The sequence below is a fragment of the Lygodium microphyllum genome, chromosome 1, assembly GCF_053477565.2.
Source record: "Lygodium microphyllum isolate KBCC chromosome 1, Lygodium_microphyllum_v1.1.10, whole genome shotgun sequence".
In the NCBI taxonomy this organism is placed as follows: domain Eukaryota; kingdom Viridiplantae; phylum Streptophyta; class Polypodiopsida; order Schizaeales; family Lygodiaceae; genus Lygodium; species Lygodium microphyllum.
This window is the reverse complement of record NC_141135.1, coordinates 154122735-154143928: the sequence shown is the minus strand read 5'-3', so window position 1 is coordinate 154143928 and position 21194 is coordinate 154122735. Positions and strand designations below refer to the sequence as shown.

Below are 21194 nucleotides of genomic sequence, written 5' to 3'. Positions count from 1 at the left end.
TACCGCCCTTTATGTAGAGGATGAGAAGCTAATGTTGAAGAGAGTAAGACTAGCTCTGGAGGTATTTTGCACTGCAACGGAGCAAAAATCAACTGGCGAAAGTCGGTTTGTTTTCTTACAGACCTGGACTCTAGCACAGAGTGGGGCATCCACTTGGGGTTCAGATGGGTGTGCAAGGGATAAACCGTCCGATATCTAGGGTTCCAGGCTGCCCAATAGTTTCTTCCAACTCTCGACTCTATTAGGCGGAAGCTGACCTACTAAAGCACTGTTTGCCTTTCCTTAGCGGGCCAAGCCCTGGTGGTCAACCAGGTCCTCCTAGCAACAACTTGGTACATAGCCTCTTGTTGGTGCTTCTCCTCGTCTCGTGTGGTTCAACTTTGCCACCTAGTGTGGAATTTTCTCTAAGCCGGCTCAGAAAGTTTTAGGGATTCCCTGACCAAGGTGGCATGGGCGACCATCATCCGGCATCGGTCTGAGGGAGAGCTTGGGATCATCAACCCAAAGTTCCAAGGCCTCGCCCTTTTGGGCAAGCTTGTAATCCGTGGTCTCATACCAAGAGGACAAACCTGGAAGGTCCTTTTGCAAGAGGGTCTCCAGGAGTGCAGACCGAGGCTTGGTGGTGGTTGGAGGCCATCCTTGAGATGGATCTTCACGACTGCCCAAATCACGCCACCCAAATCTTCCTTCCTCTGTAGCCTACTTCGTGTGTGGCAATGCCTTCGCAAGGCCCTAGTTCAAAGGCCCCCAGGATGCCAGGAGGAGATAGACCGCTAGCCGGTGGTCCGGAAACCCCATATCAGAGATCAAGACGAGATATAGATTAGCAAGCGTCCCCACATCCAATCGGCTAGATGGGAGACTGGCCCTACTTGTACTATTAGGACGTGGCGGAAGGTATACAAGATGGTGGATCAGGAGGTGTTACAATGGGAATCAAGTTGTCAACACGAGGAGCTGAGGTGAGGAAGGAGATTGACTCAATGATCCCTCAAGAGTAGCTTGAACCCCCGATCCTGGCGAGGTGTGGGTTACCAGATTCTCACCGAAAAGTATCCCCTTACAGGTGGCAGGTAGGGTGGACGGTGCCCCCTACGGGATTTTCTTCACCGTGCAAGATGGGGGGCGTTTGGTCTTTGACAAAGGGCAACAGTATGAGGAGATTGTTGTCCTTCCTTGAAGGAGGATTCGTGTGGTTGGTCTCTGGGGGAAGACCTGGCATCTAGACCCTTATGTGCCCTAGGAGGAGTTCCGGGAGTGGCACCTTTGGATATGGGAGAGCATGCCACTTGATGAGCTGGAGTGGGATCCTGGAGAGTGGCTATGGCCGGCCACTGCAGTCGCCAAGAAGCCACTGAGGAACTTGGAGTGCACAGCCAGGATTGGTAGACATGTACCGATGCAGGACATGGATTGGGCGCCTTCGCGTAGCAGACACTAGGCGGAGCACAGCATCACGGATGCCTTCCGTCAAACTTTCAGGCGCCGCATATGGAATAACTAGAGGCCTCGAGGAGGGTGTTGTATTTCCTTTGGCTTTTGGCGCATGGGGGTTTGGTGGTTGAGAGTTGGCTGGCCCAAATGCAACAGGATGGAGGTTGTAAGCACTGCCTTTGGTCTTGTGAGGTGGCATAGCTCATGTGGAGAGGAGTCGGTAGTATTCTCCGCCGTGTGGCACCTAGCCTTGGATGTATCTCGTGGGGGGTTTTTCGCCGGTAGGCAATCAACCAAGACTATCACCTTTTGTATGAGGCTGGGATGCACAACACGATTTTTATCATTGAGGCTGAGTCTTACGCAGTGGTCGGCTTGGAGACTTTACCTAGCCGCCAAGTACTGGAACCTACAGCAAAGTGCTCGGAGGTATGGGAGATCATAGAAAGTCTTACAGGATGGCACATCTAGAAGGTACACTGTCAGGAGATTTTTGGTAGGGAGTGCCTTTCAGTACAGGTGACTTTGGCAGAGCTTTGGACTTCCATCATCCACTCCCTCTGCGGCCGATGGACCAGGTACAAGGCAAGTCTCGAGCTCATTAGAAGCTCCGTCTTCACTTTCTACACACTTGGGGCGGCCATGACCTGTTCTTCATTATGCAGGCAGGCAGCCCTAGATGGCGATACACACCCCCTCCATGGCTTCTTGCCCCCATTTCCCCCAGACCACCTTGAGAGTCTTGTATACATGATGGATTTGTCATTTGCATCAACTCTAGCTAGTCTGTTGAGTATAAGCATTCCGTTGTAATCAGACTTCTGAGTAATATATTTAGCCACATTTTACTTGCAAAAACAAAAACGTTGAAAAGCTACTACCGCGCTGCTCAAACAGCCATGGAAGGTATCATCTACACCTTAGGACCACCAAAAAGAGTATTGTCCCCTCCTATATGTTGTCACCTGCACCAAAAGGACTTTGGGCTGCTATCACCTGCTCTTGGAGTGCGTGAATCACGGATGTATTCAGCATGCATCCAAGGTATTGTGCTGATAGTATATCTGCCATGAGGTAACCACTCAATGTACTAGTCACTATGAGATGTATGTAGATGAGTATGAGTTTCACCCAAGCACTAAAACTATACTTTTACATCAGTTTATGATCAGTTTGGCAGTTTTGAGACAAATTCTAATGAGTTTCAACTCATTTTTTGATCAATTTGAGAACCTTTTATGGTCACTTTTGGGATTAGTTTTGCATTAGTTACTGATTAGTTTTTGCAATTAGTTTGTGATTAGTTTGGGATCACATTTGTAGCAGTTTGTGATTAGTTCTCAAATCAGCAAGTAATCAATTTATGATCAGATTATGCTCAGTTTTCAATGGTTTACAGCTGGTTCCATGGACAGTAGCATGTTAGTAAATACCATTAATAATTTCATCCATAGTTTATACTAAGAATCTGCTTTACTATGGTTATGAAGTCAAAACAATTAAGAAATATGAGTTCAAAATGCATCCAATGGGTTTCTAGTAGTGATAGTTTTGAACGGATTTTCAATTTTATATTATGTATATGCTGGCTATAAATTTTCAGCAAGTTTGGGGCATATGGCATGGTTGGACAACCAAGGGGCAATGTTGTGATTGTAATGCCTTATGAAAATTCCAGTGTAGTATGCTTTTCTTTTGGCACAATGCATGCAATCAAGGACAATTGCAAAGATTTCAAGCGGGTGGTCTATCATGAGGATGTGAAATTTTATTGCCTTGCTTAGCATTTGATTAGAAGTTAATCAAATGTGATAATGTGACCCGCACATGTGAGGTGCAAGTCAATTATTTCACAGTGTGAAATCTAGGACCTTGAGATATCCGTTATTTGGTGTCAAAGGTAAAGGTTATCATGAGTTATACTTGTTAGGTACTAAGTGGTACCCGGTGTCAGATTTTTTGCCTACACCAATTTATTGGCCACTAATGTCGGTGGTGACATTAGAAACTAGGTATTAATTAATTAATTAATGTCAATCTAAGGACTAATAGCTTCTCACAGATACTTGAAAGGCAAATTGGCTTATTCCCTAGCAGAAAGGCAAATTGGCTTATTCCCTAATAAAATTAACTTTTTGAGCACTAGAACAATTATTCAATTGATTTTCAAAATTAATATCTTGAAAATTAACTTAATAAGCTAGATAATACTACAAAATAGAATTAAAAGGTTGCCACTTGGCAAAAATTGCCCATGCAAGTGGAAAAAACGTTTTTAGGGACTGGTGGAAGTCTATTCCAGCCATTGTGAGAGAGGAGAAGGTTATTAGAAAGCAAGGAGAGGCTACTAATGCGATTTGCAACCACCAAGGATCAATCCTACAATATATGACAGCAGTTTGCAGCCCTCCAAGAGTAGGTGACAATAGCCCAAGGTCCTCTTGCTGTGGATGATAGCATACAAGAGAAGACACTAGTCTTTTTTGTGGTCATAAGCTATAGATGACAACTTTCATGGTTGTTTGAGCAGGGTCGCAGTAGCTTTTCAACATTTCTTACTATGAAACTCTGAAATTTCTCTCTCTATAGCATTCTCTCTTCCTAGCCATCTCTCAAGTTATCTCAATATTTTTCAGTTTTTTGAGCCATTAGAGGAAGAGATTTTAGTCAATTTGTACTGTAAACACTAATTTACAATAGAAATTAGGATTTGAGAACCATCTCAAGATGCATGCTCACAATTAAAAGTCTAGGACTTGGATTTCAACATCTAAAATTGAGAAATTTCAAGGAGATTCAAGAGGCTAGCTAGCCAATATCAGATCTTGGACTGAATTTGTCTTTCAAGGAGCAAGATGAAGGCCAATCCCCAAGCAAACCAAGGGGAAAATTGGTTTGGAGACTTACTGGTCAACTTTGACAGCAAGAGGCACTTGAATAAGTAGAGAAGATCAAAGGATCTCAATTGTACTCCTTCCGTTTGCAATATAAGATAAAGAAATACTACAAGAGGTTTTAGTTTTGGGGCCAACCGAATGTCCAATATCCAAGATTAAAGTAGTAAAGTGTGCATTTTCAGTTTATGCGAATCTTATGTTTGTTGTAATTAGTGCAAAAATCAAGTTATTTACCACCCTATCCAAGGGGAAAGGTTGGTTCCATGTACCCAAAAAAGTACAATTAACAATAACTTAATGCCGAGTCTTGCCGAAATTTATTGAATTTTTTCAAAATTTTCTACTCTATCTAATTGAAACAACAATTAAATGCCATTGTACCAGCTATTTTGCTGCCTTGGAGTGCATGTTGAGAAAAAGTTTCAAATTTCTTCACTAAATTTCAAAGAAATTTATATCTTATAGCTCGAGTTTCTACAAAAATGTCACCTCGAGACGCGTGCCAATAGTGAAAAACAACTAAAATCTACCTTATAATGCATACTAGAGCCTCGAAAACAAAAGCCCCAAAGTTTTTGCAAAAATCAAGATGAAATTACGTAATGTTAAGTCGTCAAGTGTCAATTTGCAACTTGAAAGCCAAATTGAGCAAAAGCCCCAAATTTTGGGCACCTTGGGATATGTGCATAGTGGTCAAGACCTTTGGGCTATGAAAGGACAGTGAATACTAAAAGGGAGGAGGCGGAGTAAGTAGGCATGGCAACAGGCAGCCTTTTTTAGGGTGTCGGCAGCTTGCGTGGAGAGAAGCCGCAAAGCAATGAGCAAGATAGCACGCAGGGCGACACAAGCAGTAGTGCAAAGCAATGCAAGCGGCAAGCAGGAGTGGACGCTATGGTATATGCAACAAGGAAGCAAATAGCGGCACTGGAAAATAGGTGCAACGCTACAAGCGAATGTAACTGGGGGCAACATAGGACCTGGCAGTGCAAATAGTAGCAAGAGGAGTGCAGTTCCGATGTTGCACGTAGAGCACTGGTAATAAGAAAGACTTGGGCAATGCTAGCATTGGACTGAGTCAACGCAATAGGTAGTACCCCTGGCAACACAAATGCTACTAACATGACCTACTGATAGTGTCAGACAACAATGGCAATACTGCAAACTGAAGGGATGAGCTGGTAGACTCTGGAGACGGCGGTAGTAGCAAAAGCTCCATCTCCTCTTCTCTTTCTCACAACGACAAAAGCTAATGGCAGTAGAATCTCAGACGGAGCGGCACCAGGGTGGCAATGGCTGATCGGAACCCGTGTGGGAGCTTCTTTGATACTACCAAATGTGAGAAAATGAATCAGCTATGGAGGAGAGAGAAAACGAGACAGTGATGGTGAGTGAGCTGAAGTAAGAGAGTAGTGTATACTTGCTAAACTCAACTAAAAAGAGTGAGGGTACAATCTAAGTTAGGTCAAAGGTTGACCTGATTAGCCCTCCATCAACTGACTAGAGTTCAGCTAACTAACTCTAATCCCTAGTATTAGTACTTTTAAATGTCAAGACACTAGGTACACACACACTAAAGTAACACTTATTAAAGCGTCCACACCACACAAATTACATGGGCACTGCCCAAACTTGACAAATTCTAACACTTAATCCGCCACAACCATTTATTCTTAGTTGATTAATTTCAACTATCCACAAATTCTAGAAAAGAAATCAAAAACTGTACAAATCAAGCAATATTTGGATCACACATTGCAAAGCAAGAAGAGCCTCAACTGTAACTAGTCTCTTGGAGCGAAAAATATGGCATCGAGGCACCTATCTTGGTATAAGCAAACATTTGATCTATCACCCAACTCCCATTATACATATTCCTTTTTTATTTAACTTGACTTCTTTCAAAGACGCATTGCAATGATAGTTCTTTCACTGAACCTTGTGAGAGAAACTAGAGTACATGGGCTTTGCCCCATACCAAGAAAAGAAATAAACTCTCTACACAACAATTGGAGAGATTAGTCTTTTGTCATTGCAATCTATGATTGCTTGAGTAAATTGACTATCCAATTGAGCCTTGTCAAGTGAACCCCAATAAGACAGATATCACGAAATGCAAAGAGACGCTAGATATTCCATACAAGGACAGATATATATACTATGTTGTATAAGGAGATTATTGCACCTCATGTCACGCAATCTCGGAGAGGAGCTTTAGGTGGTGCCAATACTTTGTGGGCACCTCCAATTGTTGAGAATGCATTTGAGGAGTCTTCTGAGAGTGTCGGTATTAACAATGGGGATGAGGCTAATGCCATTACTAGACAACTCGAACAATGAGCAGCAAAGCTGAGAAAAGTGTCAAAATGATGTAGGCAACAGTAAAAATGGAAATGCAGCTGCAAATGCTGATGTCGCAGCTGGGAAACTACAGCAAATCAGTAAACATAGGCTGCAAAAATGATGCGGCAGGCTGGCATCAACTTCTGGTCACAAATGTTGCCACACAAGAGATGAAGGTTGCAAATTAGTCACCAGCTGATGATATGTGACCCTGATCAGAAAACACAGAAAACAAGGGCTGCAAACTGTCATCAATTAATAGAGAAGAGTTGGATGCAAGTGCAAACTGATGGACAATAACTCAAACTAAGATATCCTTCAAAAGATAGGGTGCGAACAGCAAAGACCAGGTGCCAACAATCTGCAAAACAAGATAGCACTGAGTGGTGGTCGACCTATCTATGTATAGATGAGTGGATCCTCCCAAATTAGGATTTGGCGACACACACTCTCTCTAGGAGCACATTTCTTTTTTAATGAAAGTTTGGCAATAATTGAGTTTTGGGGTTGTAAGAAAGAGCTAATCAGTTTATAAGTCATTTTTTAGCTCAAGAAACATCGGTTCAAAGGGGGTCATAAGATCACTAGATGGTGGTTTTAGACACTTGGAATGGATTTAGGAAATGCTACTGCAAAGAGGAGTGGAAGAGGAAAGTCTAGAGAAAACAGGAGAGAGAAGGATGGGGAGAAGCACAGGGAGAGAAGTCTCAAAAGAAGATGAAAGAAAAGTCTCAAGGAACAGAGAGTAGAGAGAGCTACAGCGACAAGGAAATCTACAGAGAAGAGGTAAGAGAATACTACAAAGAGAAGTCTGAGAACTCTAAAGGCAAGATCTCTAGGGGAAAGAGGAGAGAGGGTGTTGTAGAGATAAGAGACGAGATGTCTAGAGACAAATTTTTGGAGAAAAGAGGACAGAGAAGAAGCCTAGAGGTGAGAATACTGAAGGCAAAAGTCTGGAGGGAAGAGGAGAGAGAAAAAGTCTAGAGACAGAGAAGTGTGAAAGTAGAGGCAAGAAGTTTGGAGAGAGAAGTCTTGAGACAAAGAAGTCTGGAGCAAGAAGAGGAGAGGTAAGGATAGAGAAGTTTGGTGCAAGAGAAGAGAGAAGATTGGAGTGAGATGGGGAGATGAAGTGGAGTGAAGTGTGGAGCATTGTGGTCAATGCAGACTGGAGTCGGGGGGAAGGGGGAGAGAGGGAAAGAGGGAGACAGAGAACTTACAAGTACGCAAGATACATAGAAGTAAACACAAATTGCACACTTCATTAGCTCAAAAGTGGTTGATGTTACAATTATTGCTCCCTCTCTTTTTACAGATGAAGAGGCTAGACAAAAGATCTACATTGCAATATCTGGAGATACCCTAGGGCAGTGGGAGAAGATATTCTCAAGACATGCATACCCAAAAAAATCACTGGGATGGAGCGACTCTTATAGGTCCAGTGCCAACTCTGCCTCATACTTTGCTCAGTCGTTGCAGATCAGGTCCAAACTCTACCTCTCACTTTGCTCATTATAGGTCAGGTCCAAAAAGTCTCAAGACAAAACAAAAAAAATCTCCAAGAAAGTCCACGAAGTCTCCTAACAAAAAGTCTCTACAAAAATCCTATCACCCAAGTGACAACAATGAAAAGTAAAACTGCCTTGTACAAGATAAAATAACAAAAGACTGTTCCTATGCTATATACAAAAGAAACTACAACTCAAACACTTGCTGTATACAAGTGTAAATACAGCTCAAAACTTGTTCTTATGCTATACGAAAAAGCTCATATGCAGTGTTCTCATGTAGTGTACAACAAAATATAGGGAAATTTTTTTATTTAGAAAGGTATACATTGCCATTTATGGCTTTCTCTCTTCCCTCTTAGCAGCCCATGCCACTTGCTTGGCATTATTGATTATTTTGCTGTTGTTTTTTCCTCCTCTAGCTATAGAGAATACAAGTACATAACATGTGGAAGTCAAGGCAGAAGTCATTTATCGTCTCTCAACATGGCAATCAACAGGATAGCTCCATAGCTCCATATCAGTAGATATTGCTGCTGATTTTGATCTAAATTTCAGCAAAACAAATTATTACGACACTATAGGCTAACATCCCCTCTTTTTCTCTAAGATCTTGAGCCTTGTGCACTTTTTGGATCAACCTATCACAAAGAACATGATTTTCTCACAATTCTATCATGAGAAATCCTTTGTTTCTAAGAGAAACAGTATGGAATTGCATGGGAACTATGGAAGACAATTACCAAAGTGAATGCTCCGCAAATTCAGGTTTAAATATTGGCTCCCATTTCTAGGGTTTGGCAAGCTGAAGTCTTCAAATAGACTTTTTTAACAAGTTAAGAGTTGTTTTGAGTCCAAGAATGAAGGTGAGAAAGTTGTTGAGCACATATAGAGCAATTATGTCACTAGAAAATGGTAGAAATCCAATCATTTATATCGGGTTTAGAGCATTCTCAGTAATCTAAAGAAATACCCAAAAGGACCCAGGCTTTGGGCCCAATAAGGTGGTGCAAGATCACTCTAGCTTCAATTGTCTATGAAATGAATGAAGTTGCTAAAATTTACAATTAGGTTGAATTGAGTGTTTGCTTTAATGTGATTTATTGGCCTTTGGGTGCCTAAAAACTAATTTCATGCTTCTGTTTGTTGAGACATCACTATCTTTCTAAAGGAGGTGAGCTTGCGGTCATCTTGAAAAGCAAATGCATACATTTTTACTTCTTGTAATTTTAACTACAACAAGATTTTTACTCATTGAAATGTACAATGGGCAAATACTAAAAGATGTCACATAATAGTGGTAATGGAAGTGAAGAATAGGAATCCCTCTTGAAAAGCACTCAACACATGTTATGAAACATTGAATGCTCAAAATGATTTAGGGTCATAAACGCCCCATACAACATAATATGCCCGCACTTATAAAAGTCATGTATTTTTTACTCTTAACATTTTGAGAAAATGTAAAAAATAAATACTTGAAGCTGAAAATGACAACTCTTTAGAATATCACATCCATGGACACATAAAATGAAGACAAGCTGACGGTTGAATATGAGCACCAATGCCCCTCCCCCCTCTCTATCTGGTTTATTGTAACTGTCTATTCTGGCAGATCTTTCCAACACTTCAAGGCATTAATCCTACTCTCAATATCTAAAGAAATTAATTGTACTTCCATAGTAAGTATATACATGTAATGCATGTGTACATATGTACATCATTTACATGATCTTGTGAGAGTGAGAAATACTTCTCCTTGCTCTCAAGCTTATTGTAATTGAGCTTATCCCTAAAGGACTCTGGTTAAATATCAGTTTTTCTTGCCGTAAACTTAAGTAAAGCACCTAAAGATGGCCACAAAGCTGATTCTAGACATCTCCAACATCATCCTACACTTCAAATTTCTCAATGTTTCTCTTCTTTCATTGTTTTTTAACGAGACAGTAAACTTATAAATGCATTACAATACCTCTTTTGGAGCTTTTCTTCCACTTCAAGACCAAGAAAGAAGCCATATTGATGTATTGCTAATCAATGAGGAAGAAAGGTTGATTTTCCTTCTCTTCCTAAGAGAATAAGCTCTTTTATAGAAGAAAGGAAGACTATGCAAAGAGGGAAAGTAGAGTAGTGCAAGAGAACTATCCCATCTATATGTCATACAGTGACACAAGTGTGGTGGGACACTTGAAAGCTTGTGTGGGTCTTTTCTTTATAGACTTTCTTTTTGGGTTGAGAACTAGTAACTAGCAAAAATTAGAAGCAACCAAATTTAGTCAGCACTGTCAAATTAGACTTTCTATTTTTGAAATTCATCCCTGTCTTTTAGGATTCGCATTTTTAGGCCAATTCAAGACTCCTAGAACTTTGAGATCTCCTAATATTTAGGGACCCCTCAATATGAGCATCATTTCAAAGCTCTTTCCAAGTAAAAACAATGTTGAAATCCTCATATGGATATTCTATGTAAAAATATGTACATTCTAAAGTTTCATTCTTCACTTACAATCAAAGGCACCCAATCGAGTCATACAAGTCGAAGTGTGTACTATCTTTCTTGTAACCCACTATGTGGGTCCACCACAACATGTGATTACTCATCAATGGCCAACTCTAATGCACTTTTCTAGATATCTATTAATTACTAAGAAAACAAATTCAATAAATAGTTGATAATGCAAATTCATTTAGAATGATATAGATTCTTTTTCTATTGTGTTGTGATCAGTAAGTATGCAACTCAATCACATGTAACCCCACAAGTACAAGGTGTTTGGGGAGTTGATGCAATGTTTAGGGTACAACGGGCAAGTCTTGTTATGATTCATGAATTTGTGGGGGCTAATTTAGTAACCTTAATTTACTAAATTTATGTAATCAATTCCCAATGTTAAAGATTTAAAAATTACTTCACATTCTAAACAAGCAAGGCTCATGGGTAATCCTTTTGTCAAAATCACTACATACACCACCATCCATTTCAAAAAATGTTCACACAATAGGGAATAATGTGCAGCATGTTCCTAATGAAAGAAAACGATTCCTCAACCATCTACACTTCCAAATTATTTAATATTGGGGTTGGTTCAATGTTTATGGCTACAGATGCCACTATATCCACCAAAAACAGCATGCAACATATAGCTGGTTTTCAGCCACCTATGCAAGGTGTCCAAGGAGATTTTCATGGCGCATTGTAGCCTGAAATGCACACTAGCATATATGATAACATTGGCATGCAGCCAAGAACACAAATTGGCATACTTATTAGTTGGGAAGCCCTGTCGGGCATATTTGAATGCAAACACAGCAATGGCATCACCAGATCTACCATTTTGCAGCCATGCATGATAATTTGACATCTTTGGGCAAAAGTCAAAGACTACAAAGGTGGGGCAGCAGTCAACTTTGAAACCTTCAATGGTGTGCAGGATAGGTTAAAGGCTTTGCCCTTCATTCAACAGTCTAATGCAACCTATTCAACAATCTTGAAGGATAAAGGCCAAAGGTGTATTTTGTTGGCATATGGTCATTCACAGTTTTGTTCTCATACTACCACTATGATCTTCAAAAGAGATTTAATATAACCTTCTTTCTCCTTATTTTTCTGCTCTCTGCATTTCATTAAAACCAGTAGCCATTGCTCATCTTCTTTGCTTGAACTAGCAAACATTTTTGATACAAAGACATTACTAGACACCATACACAAGTTTGATTGGTTGGAATAAGCAACTGAGATGACACCTGGAGGTGGTGGAGGAGGTGATTTTGGAACTAATGATGATGGTGGTGGTGGTGACACAGATACTACTATAAGCATCATATCTGCAAAACAATTACCATTTTCAGCTTAGTAAATCTGCATTATTGATGAGAAAAAGTTACGTGAATTTCAGCACTTTATTTCAGAATATGTAATTGTAATTTCACATACTATTTAAAAAATTCCTAGTTTTAATAAATGTGTGTTATTCAAGGGAAAAGGTCATCATAAAGCTAATCTGATCTATACAAGTTCCAATGATGGTCTATGAGACTGAGGCTTATTACACATACTTGATTGTAATGAGAAGAGTGTCTATAAACTATCACAATCCTTAATAGGGAAAAAGATGAGAAACAAGTTTCCTTTTTCAGAAAAAAGGAATAAATAACACCTCAAGGAAAAACCTTCCTGAGGTCAAAATACAAAGAATAAAATAAGCCCTGTATGGGACTACAAGATACATTTAAAATGAAGTGTTAAACAAATGCTGAATAAACAAACAGTCCGAAATGCTCTAATGCCAGATCATACATGACTAAACATGGAAAAAGTGTCATGATCCCAAGTACAAAAAAAAGCATCTCTGCTCCTCATGTACTCATGGTTACCCTACAGTCTCTCCCATCTCCATGGTTTCATACCTTAAATGGATCCCAAAACACAGCATGTAGTCTACAACTACAATGATGTCGAAAAGATGGTGGAGCTGAGAATCAGCCCAGACTGCTGAAAAGTCAAGTCTAGCTAAATAGAAGGTGACGACAAAGGCAATCTGATTAGAAGGTCGGCCTGCCAGGCTGGTAAACACAAATGGCAGCACTGTCTGAGACCTCCAGGTAGCAAACGTAAGGTTGTGAACCATATGGAGGATGGTCGCCAGGATCTGGGCGGCCTGAATCGGCAGCAAAAGACAAGGTATCTAATGAAGACAAGCAGCTGAGTGACTCCAGACAGCTGGCAGCAGTGATGGATGCTGGAAACACAGCTGAGCAGTGATCCTAAATAGGTTACATGGCTGGAACAGGGGTGGAACATTTGGACAATGTGTATCTGATGATGAAGATGGAAAGGAAGTTTCCTCGCTAGGAAAAGGTGTGGAACAATTGGATGATGAGTAACTGGCAATGAATATGCAATAGAAACACTCCAAATCAGGTCATCTGGTAGGAGGACTGCACAAACAGCTGGGACAGCACATCGGAAGCACCATGAACTAAGGTATCTACTGGTGAAGGGATGTAGATAGCAGTGGGCCAAATGAGGGCTGATGATAGCTGGCTGGAATAATGAATGTAGGATAGGGATGCACTCACATAGAATCCTATTTAAAAAGGATTCAGGGTGCATTTGGCCTACTGCCAAAAATAAGCCATATAAATTCAGCATTAATGTGCATTTGGGGCTGGTTTAAAGGGACTTAATTATAGGTTAATGAAAATCCTAAATTTAGTGGCTCAACACCCCCTCTCAAGCCCAAAAGGATTGTGACCAATACAGAATGAGGGACTATCTCTACCATCTTTTCACTCCTTGAAAGATCCCACCCAAAGCAACCAGGCTATCGATCCAAGGGTGCTCATCAGCTGCCCCAAGAATATAGGGACAGAGGATATCTTCTTTTAGACAGCCCTATTTAAAGGGTCTTTGGTTTTTCTTTTCTTTTTTCCTCCTTTTTTTTAAATTGCTTTTAACGACACTAAGGGGGGAAACAAAATACATCCTCCATAAATAAAAGCTATGCAAGGCAAGGCATGGGCGAAGAAGTATCCGATGGAAGGAAATGATGAGATACAGTGTCATGAGGACGTGAATTTTTAACTTAATGCTCCTTGGACACTTTAGTTGTGACACTTAAGTTGTGCACATGTGAGATTAAGTTGAATGTGTGTCATTCCCTAGCTTGGGTGGGACATTAGTAGAGATTGTGTGAACAAGTGCCGATGGGGTACCTAGGTTAGATTTTGATCAGGGACATCAAATATCCCCTTGGAAATGACTTTTAGTGTGATGGGGATAGAGACTTAAATGATTTAATCTCCTAGAGTAAGGTTTATGGAAAGTTTTAATACGTTCTGGTTCAAAGAGGTTAGGAATTTAAATTCAAGGTTAGGCACCATTTAATGCTATTTTCAGCAAGGACAAGGCCAAAGGGATATTCAGATCAAATTTGCATGTGGAGGCCCCAGTGAAAATAGAAATTTGCCAAATGTCAAGTTGGATCAATTCTGGGCTGTATGTAAGTGTATCTTCCATGTTGGGCTCTTTATTTCCAATTCAAGTGTGGTTCCCGGGCATGCAAGGCTGGAGAAGGCTACGGAGATCAGTGTTGGAACAATATGCAGCAGTTGATGCAAATTTTGGAGCAATTGACAATTGCTGAACCTAATTTTGGAGGATTAGACAATAGCAAAACCCTAATTTCTACAAGGCGACCTGATCTACATCACTTTCCATGGCTGGAAACACAGTCAGTGATGTGTAATCTTCCGTCTTGTCCTTTCTACCCTACTGCTCATCCCTTTCTCCTCTGCAAATCTGAATTTCCTCAGCCTTGATTTGCTGTTTCAGACCTAGTTACAACATTAATCAGGTTCTGCACGGCTGTCTTGCAATGCATGCCAAGAAATCTCAGCCATGCATGAATGATTGTTCCTGTAAATCAGAAGAATTACAACGGATTTTGAAGACATTCAACCCACTATAGGAAAAAAGAACTGATTGTGCCAATTGATGAGATCACCTTCAAGCTCTACAAAAGATCGCCATCATTGTTATGAAGGCCAGAAGATTGCTCTCATCCCCATCCAAGTATAGCACCATTTCATTTACAAACTCCACATGAAACATCTAAAAGTTCATCAAGACCAGCATGGACATCATAATCTCCTAGATGCCTATGGACCTAACTGTCAGAAAATATTTATTGGCCTCTAGCACAACAAGAAAAAGAAAGAACGGCAGCCTTGCCTCACTGATCTTTGAATATTGAATCTATGTGTTATAGATCCCTTTACTAGGACCTAGCTGTGTGCCAAAAAATATAATGTTGCAACTTCTCTGACTCACTGACCTGGAAATCCCATCCTAAACGTGGTGACCTCCAAAATTCCCAATCTATTCTGTCATAAGCCTTCTCAAAATTGAGAAGCGACATAATAAGCTCATGGTCTCTAGAGTAGGCAAGTCCTATGGACTACCATAAGGTGAAGATGTTATCCAAGATATTGCACTCTTCAACCTATCTAAGTGGAGCAAATGAATTTTAGCATCAAAGCTGAAGATGTTATCCATGATATTGCTCTTCAACCTATCTAAGTGGAGCAAATGAGTTTTGGCATCAAAGGGGAGAATTGAAGAGTCATCACCTTGGCACTCTAGCAAGGTGATTGGTCTCCACTAAGTGATCTCCAATCTATCAGGGATACCTTCAGCAATGCAATGAACCAAGCCCTTAGATTGTCTCTGCGGCATGTCTCCTGATGCCATGATCCCCTTAAAGGTTGTGAGAAGGCTTACTCTGAGATCCCACTTGCTTAGAAAGAAGATGAGGCTAAGGACCTGATCCAAGCTTGAAAGTGAAACAATGATTGTTCTTGTTAGGGGTCGTATTCCCAATAAGTGAGAAATTGGCCTAGAGTCCAGGTAGCAAGAAGGCCCTACGACACTCTCCATCATGTAATATGATGTACCTGCACCCTGTCTAAATGCCCCTTGAGGTTTGCTCCATGGCAACAGGCAGTCCAAATATACCAAGTGGTTCAACTGCTCAGGACACCTCACCTCGGAGATAGAGTAGAACCACGAGGTGTAGCAGCAGGCTTTTGCTGGGGCGGAATTTCAATGCAAGAAGAGAAAACTCTATGATGCTCAGGGCAGTCGTGTGTTTTCCAAACCAAATGCAGGACCCCCTGTGCCCTTACTTAGCGTACAAGCACAGTTACTGCCAAGGAGTAAGCTCAGAAATTTGTAGAGCCAAATCTGCTACGAGTCCCATGAACACCAACATGGCATCTCCCCTGTGGATCACAACAACACTATATGTTGGAGGATGGCCAGCCCAAGTGCTTGAATTGAAGTGGTGATAAGCAAGCGAGAGTGTGTTTGCTTAGTAAAATCTGCCATACCACTGGAACCTCTCTATAAGTTGTGTAACTGGAATCGGTTCCCTGGTTGTGTAATGCAAGGCCTTCCCAAATGTGCAATGCTGATCGGAACATTATGTGTCCAAGGTACAGACTTCTGCAGCACAATGTGGCCAGTAAGGGCAACAAAGCATTAACTGCAATCAAATGGAACTGCAGCGGCGTCGTTCGTGACAGATGATGCAGCTGGGCGAGTTTTGACCTGGGAAAACTCATGGTCAACCTTACTTACCGAGCTTGGCATCTCCCAAAATGATATGTAAAGGTACATTTGGGTTTCCTCTGGATGGAGAACACAAAAATGGTTTGGTGTGCTCTCATCAGAGATAACCAAATGAAACAAGATTTAAATAGGGTTTAAACAACTTCCCACAATAATTCCCACATTGTGAACTAAAACAACATCATGAGCTTCTGCAAGGGAAGGACCACATACCTGGCTAGGTGCAAGGGTTGTTACCCCGGGGCCGGCAGCACCCTACCCCCAACCACACCTAGCTTGGCCCTGGGGTAGCAATCCCTACACCCTGCCTCCCAACCACACCTAGCTTTTGCAAGGGAAGGACCACAATAATTCCCACATTGTGAATTATAACAACATCATGAGCTTCTGCAAGGGAAGGACCACATACCTGGCTAGGTGCAAGGGTTGTTACCCCGGGGCCGGCAGCACCCTACCCCCAACCACACCTAGCTTGGCCCTGGGATAGCAATCCCTACACCCTGCCCCCCAACCACACCTAGCTTTTGCAAGGGAAGGACCTAGGTGTTGCAAAAGCTAGGTGTGGTTGGGGGCAGGGTGCAAGGGTTGCTACCCTGGGGCCGGCAGCAGGGCAACCCCTGCCACTACCGCACCTAGGTAGTAGGTAGCTATGTGGTGCCTCCCAAGTAGAAGCTCGTGATGTTAAACACTATGACAGAAAGACGCGGGGGCCGGGTGGGGGGAGGGGGCCCCCGCTCGCAGCTTCGTGACCTCAACCGAACCTAGGTATGGAGCCCAGCAAAAGCTCATGTTGTTGAACACTTTAGGGGAAACAAGCGAAGAGTGCCCCTTTACCCACATAGAAAAATAGCTAAAAGTTATTGTGAATGCAACCGGTATACTGTAAAGTACGTCCACTGAATCTCTTTCGGGTGGAAGACACAAAAAAACTTGTAAAAAGGACCTGTTGTCATTAGAACTAGGCTTGCAGCCATGCCTCGGAGCAAGTTCAGGCTTATTGGTAGATCATTGTTAAGTGGGCTTGCGGCGACTGATCGAGAGACTGCCTTCATACACCCGTGGCAATAACACAAACATTATTTATTGCCAAGCAGCAAGAAGAAGAACGAACGACAGTTGTTACCGAGGATTATTAACGAGGAAAATGGCAACGAGCGACTCCAGCGCATGCGTGACGCCGCAGTGAACAGACATGTGCCGCCATAATCCATCTCTCTCTCTCTCTCTCTCTATATATATATATACACGAGTCAATCAACCGATTGATCGATCATGGTCGTCGGTGCTCTCCTGCATTGGCTACGGCTGTGTTGTGCCACCCCGGTCCCTAAACATGATTTCTTTGTCCTGCGATTGAAAACGAGAAGCTTTTTATTCATTTTCCTTTTTAATTATCATATTATCATATATATTATAATTAGGTTGACACGTGTAGTCAGGTTCAGGTATTAATCTTCTTCTATTCTATACTCTCTTATTTGGTTGGAAGTTTGGTTATCCCTCGAACCTCCATTTTTTCCCCCCGAGCCGATTGTTCTTCCCAAGCAAATTTTGAATTCAAATTTGCATGCAAGGTTAAGGTGGTTTTAATGTCTGACGTGCTCTCTCTCTCATTATTAGAGTAAAAGATTTTTTATCTCATTTTTTATTGGGAGATTGACAAACACAGGTGGAAGCTTCGGGCGAACGCAAGTGGTCACTCGGTCTCTCTCTCTCTCTCTGTGATCGCGGGGCGGACATTTACAACACCTCCCGGCTCTTCTATTCACCTTCTCATCTCACTGGGAGGTTGTGCAAAGATGGCACTGTAACACCAATGTCACTTTCTCTATTGGTTAGGAGCTACGACGTGAGGGGTGATGTGGGGGGGCATGATGGGGTGAAGGACGAAAGCTAAGGGTTGAGGAAGGGTGATTTAGAAGCGATAGTTATTATGCTAGTCGTCTAAGGCGGACATTTACAGCACATGAGAGAGAGGGAGAGGGAGAGAGGCGTCCGTCCGTGTCTCTCTCTCTCTCTCTCTCTCTCTCTCTCTCTCTCTCTCTCTCTCTCTCTCTCTCTCTCTCTCTCTCTCTCTCTCTCTCTCTCTCTCTCTCTCAGGTCGTCATCAGTCGCTCGTTTGGGCCCCCCCTTCGCAGGTCCTCACCCCCCTCCCGACCGGCTGTTTGTTTGGCCCCGCCCACTAATTTCCCCCCCTCACCAACACCGGCGCAGCAACATGGAACCCACTACCCCCAGCCGCCCGCCCGTCCACGGGTTTGGCCCATCCCCCAAAAAAAAAAATCCTACCCGCCCACGGGTTTTGGGCCCCCGTTAGTTATTAATTAGTTATTATATTATATCTATCTATTCTACATTATAGTTATTATTGTTATATTACATTATATTATTATATAGTTATATAGTTAATAATTGAACAATTATAGTAATATCTAATTAATAATTAGTTATAGTTATAGTTAATTAGTTAATTACTTATTAGTTATTATTGTTTTGTTATTTTAATTAATTTAGTTGTTATTATTAGTTTATTTTATTATGGTATTATTAGTTTTATTATTATTATATTTATACGTATTTATTTTATTTTAATTAATTATTATACAATCATAGTTAATACGTAAATAATTAGTTAATTAATCATTATATAGTTATACTTAATAGTTAAATAGTTAGTTGTACATATTATTAGTTTGTTATTAGTTATTTGTTTGTGTTATTATTGTTTTATTACTTTATTATTGTTATTTGATTTAGTTTGGTTGTTATTCAGTTTTAGTTCATTATTACTTTATTATTGTTTTATTATTTTAATTAGTTTAGTTATTATTTAGTTTATTATTATTCTATTTTATTATGGTATTATTTTATTTGGATATTTTTAATTCTATTATTATTATTAGTTATATGATATTTGTTAGTATTTTAATTAATTATTATTGTATAGTTATTATATTATTAGTTATATTGTTATATAGTTAATAATAGCTTAATAGTTTAGTTATTTTATTAGTTTGCCTGTTATTCAGTTTTAATTTATTATTGTTTTATTTTTTAATTACTTTAGTTGTTATTTAGTTTATTGTGGTATTATTTTATTTAGATATTGTTAGTTGTATATATTATTTTTTATTAGTTCTATTATGTTTGTTATTATTATTTTAATTTTAATTAGTTTAGTTGTTATTGTTATTAGTTTAGCTATTATTCAGTTATTATTGTTTTGTTATTTTAATTGGTTTAGTTTTTATTTTATTTTAATTTATTTACTTTAGTTAGTTGATATTGTTATTATTAATTTAATTAATGAGTTTAGTTATTATTTGATTTATTGTTATTTTATTAGTATAGATATATATAGAAGATAATTATTAATTATTAGTTATTATTTTATTAGTATAGATATATAAAGACAATATGATGTTATTTTAATTTTAATTAGTTATTATTTTTGTTTTTGTTATTTTAATTAGTTTTTTATTATTACTATTCAGTTTATTATTAGTCAGTTGCTTTATTAGTTTATTATATTTGTTAGTATTTTAATTAATTATTATTTTATTAATTATATAATTAATAATAGCTTAATATATTTATTAATTAATGTTAATATTAATATTAATTAGTTATATAGTTTTTTTTAGTGTATTAGTTTAGTTATTATTCAATTTATTATTAGTTGTTTTTTTAATTTTATTATTGACTTTATTTTATTATGATATTATTTTATTTAGATATTATTAGTTTGTTTGTTGTTTGTTATTCAATTTCAATTTATTATTACTTTATTATTGTTTTGTTATTTTAATTAGTTTAGTTGTTATTATTACTGTTTTGTTATTTTAATTGGTTTAGTTGTTATTTAGTTTATTATTTAGATATTATTAGTTGTATGTATTATTTTTTATTAGTTATATTATATTTTTTATTGTTATTTTATTTTTAATTAGTTCAGTTGTTATTGTTATTGTTATTAGTTTAGTTGTTATTGAAATTATTATTAGATTATTGTTGTTTTGTTATTTTAATTGGTTTAATTCTTATTTTATTTTAATTTATTTGATTTAGTTGTTATTGTTAATTTAATTAATTACTTTAGTTATTATTTCTTATTATTTTATTAGTTATTAGTATATATAAGATATATATTTTATTATATTTATTGTTATTGTTGTTATTATTATTATTATTATATATTTAGATTAGAATATTAGATTTAGATTAGATTATATAGATATTAGTTTATTGTTATTGTTATTATTATTATTTTGTTATTCAGATTATTGTCATTATAACTATGTTTAATTTACTAACAAACGTTTTAGGAGATGTGTTTTAAGACATGGAGTGGAAGTTATCTTTTACGTTGATTTTTAAACATGGAGTGAAAGACTTTGTAGTAACTTTAAGATATGTATTATATTGTCAATCCTGAAAGGTACCAAAGTGGAGCTAAATTATAATACTATTACTCATGACTTTCATTATTGAGAGATAGAACTATCCTTTGCCTCACTGATTGTGATTCGTGAGGCATTATTAAAAGCCTATATTGATGCTTTTAAACTTAGAAAGTTGTTTAGTGTGTGAGCTATAATTTTATTGGCAGAAGTGGGGAGTGTTGCATCGTCCTAGGGCATGATTTTCTAAGAAAGGATGTATGCATCATACAAACTTAGGTGCACTAATTAAAAAGCCAACTCACAGGTCTAATGCACGTGTATTTTATGGAGTGGAAGGTTCTGTAGTAACTTTATAAGATATATGTATTATATTATCAACCCCTAAAGGTACAAAAGTGGAGCTAAAATATATTATATTACTATTTATTTATTCATGATCATGACTTTCATTATTGAGAGGTACAACTATCCTTTGCCTCGCTCA

At 39.0% G+C, this 21194-nt stretch overlaps 1 protein-coding gene across 5 annotated transcripts in view; it reads right to left on the bottom strand.

The window, feature by feature from the left end:
* LOC148041852 (uncharacterized) overlaps nucleotides 1–17644 on the bottom strand; it is a 218910-nt gene extending 201266 nt beyond the window's left edge. For all 5 annotated transcript variants that reach the window (XM_087683285.1, XM_087683277.1, XM_087683293.1 and 2 more), the window contains exons 1-2: nucleotides 17431–17644; nucleotides 11921–12001 (exon numbers count right to left, since the gene is read on the bottom strand). In XM_087683285.1, the coding sequence (XP_087539411.1) occupies nucleotides 11921–12001; nucleotides 17431–17518 (169 nt within the window). In that variant the 5' untranslated portion in view covers nucleotides 17519–17644. The remainder of the gene's footprint in view (nucleotides 1–11920; nucleotides 12002–17430) is intronic.
* Between the last annotated feature and the right edge of the window lie 3550 nt (nucleotides 17645–21194).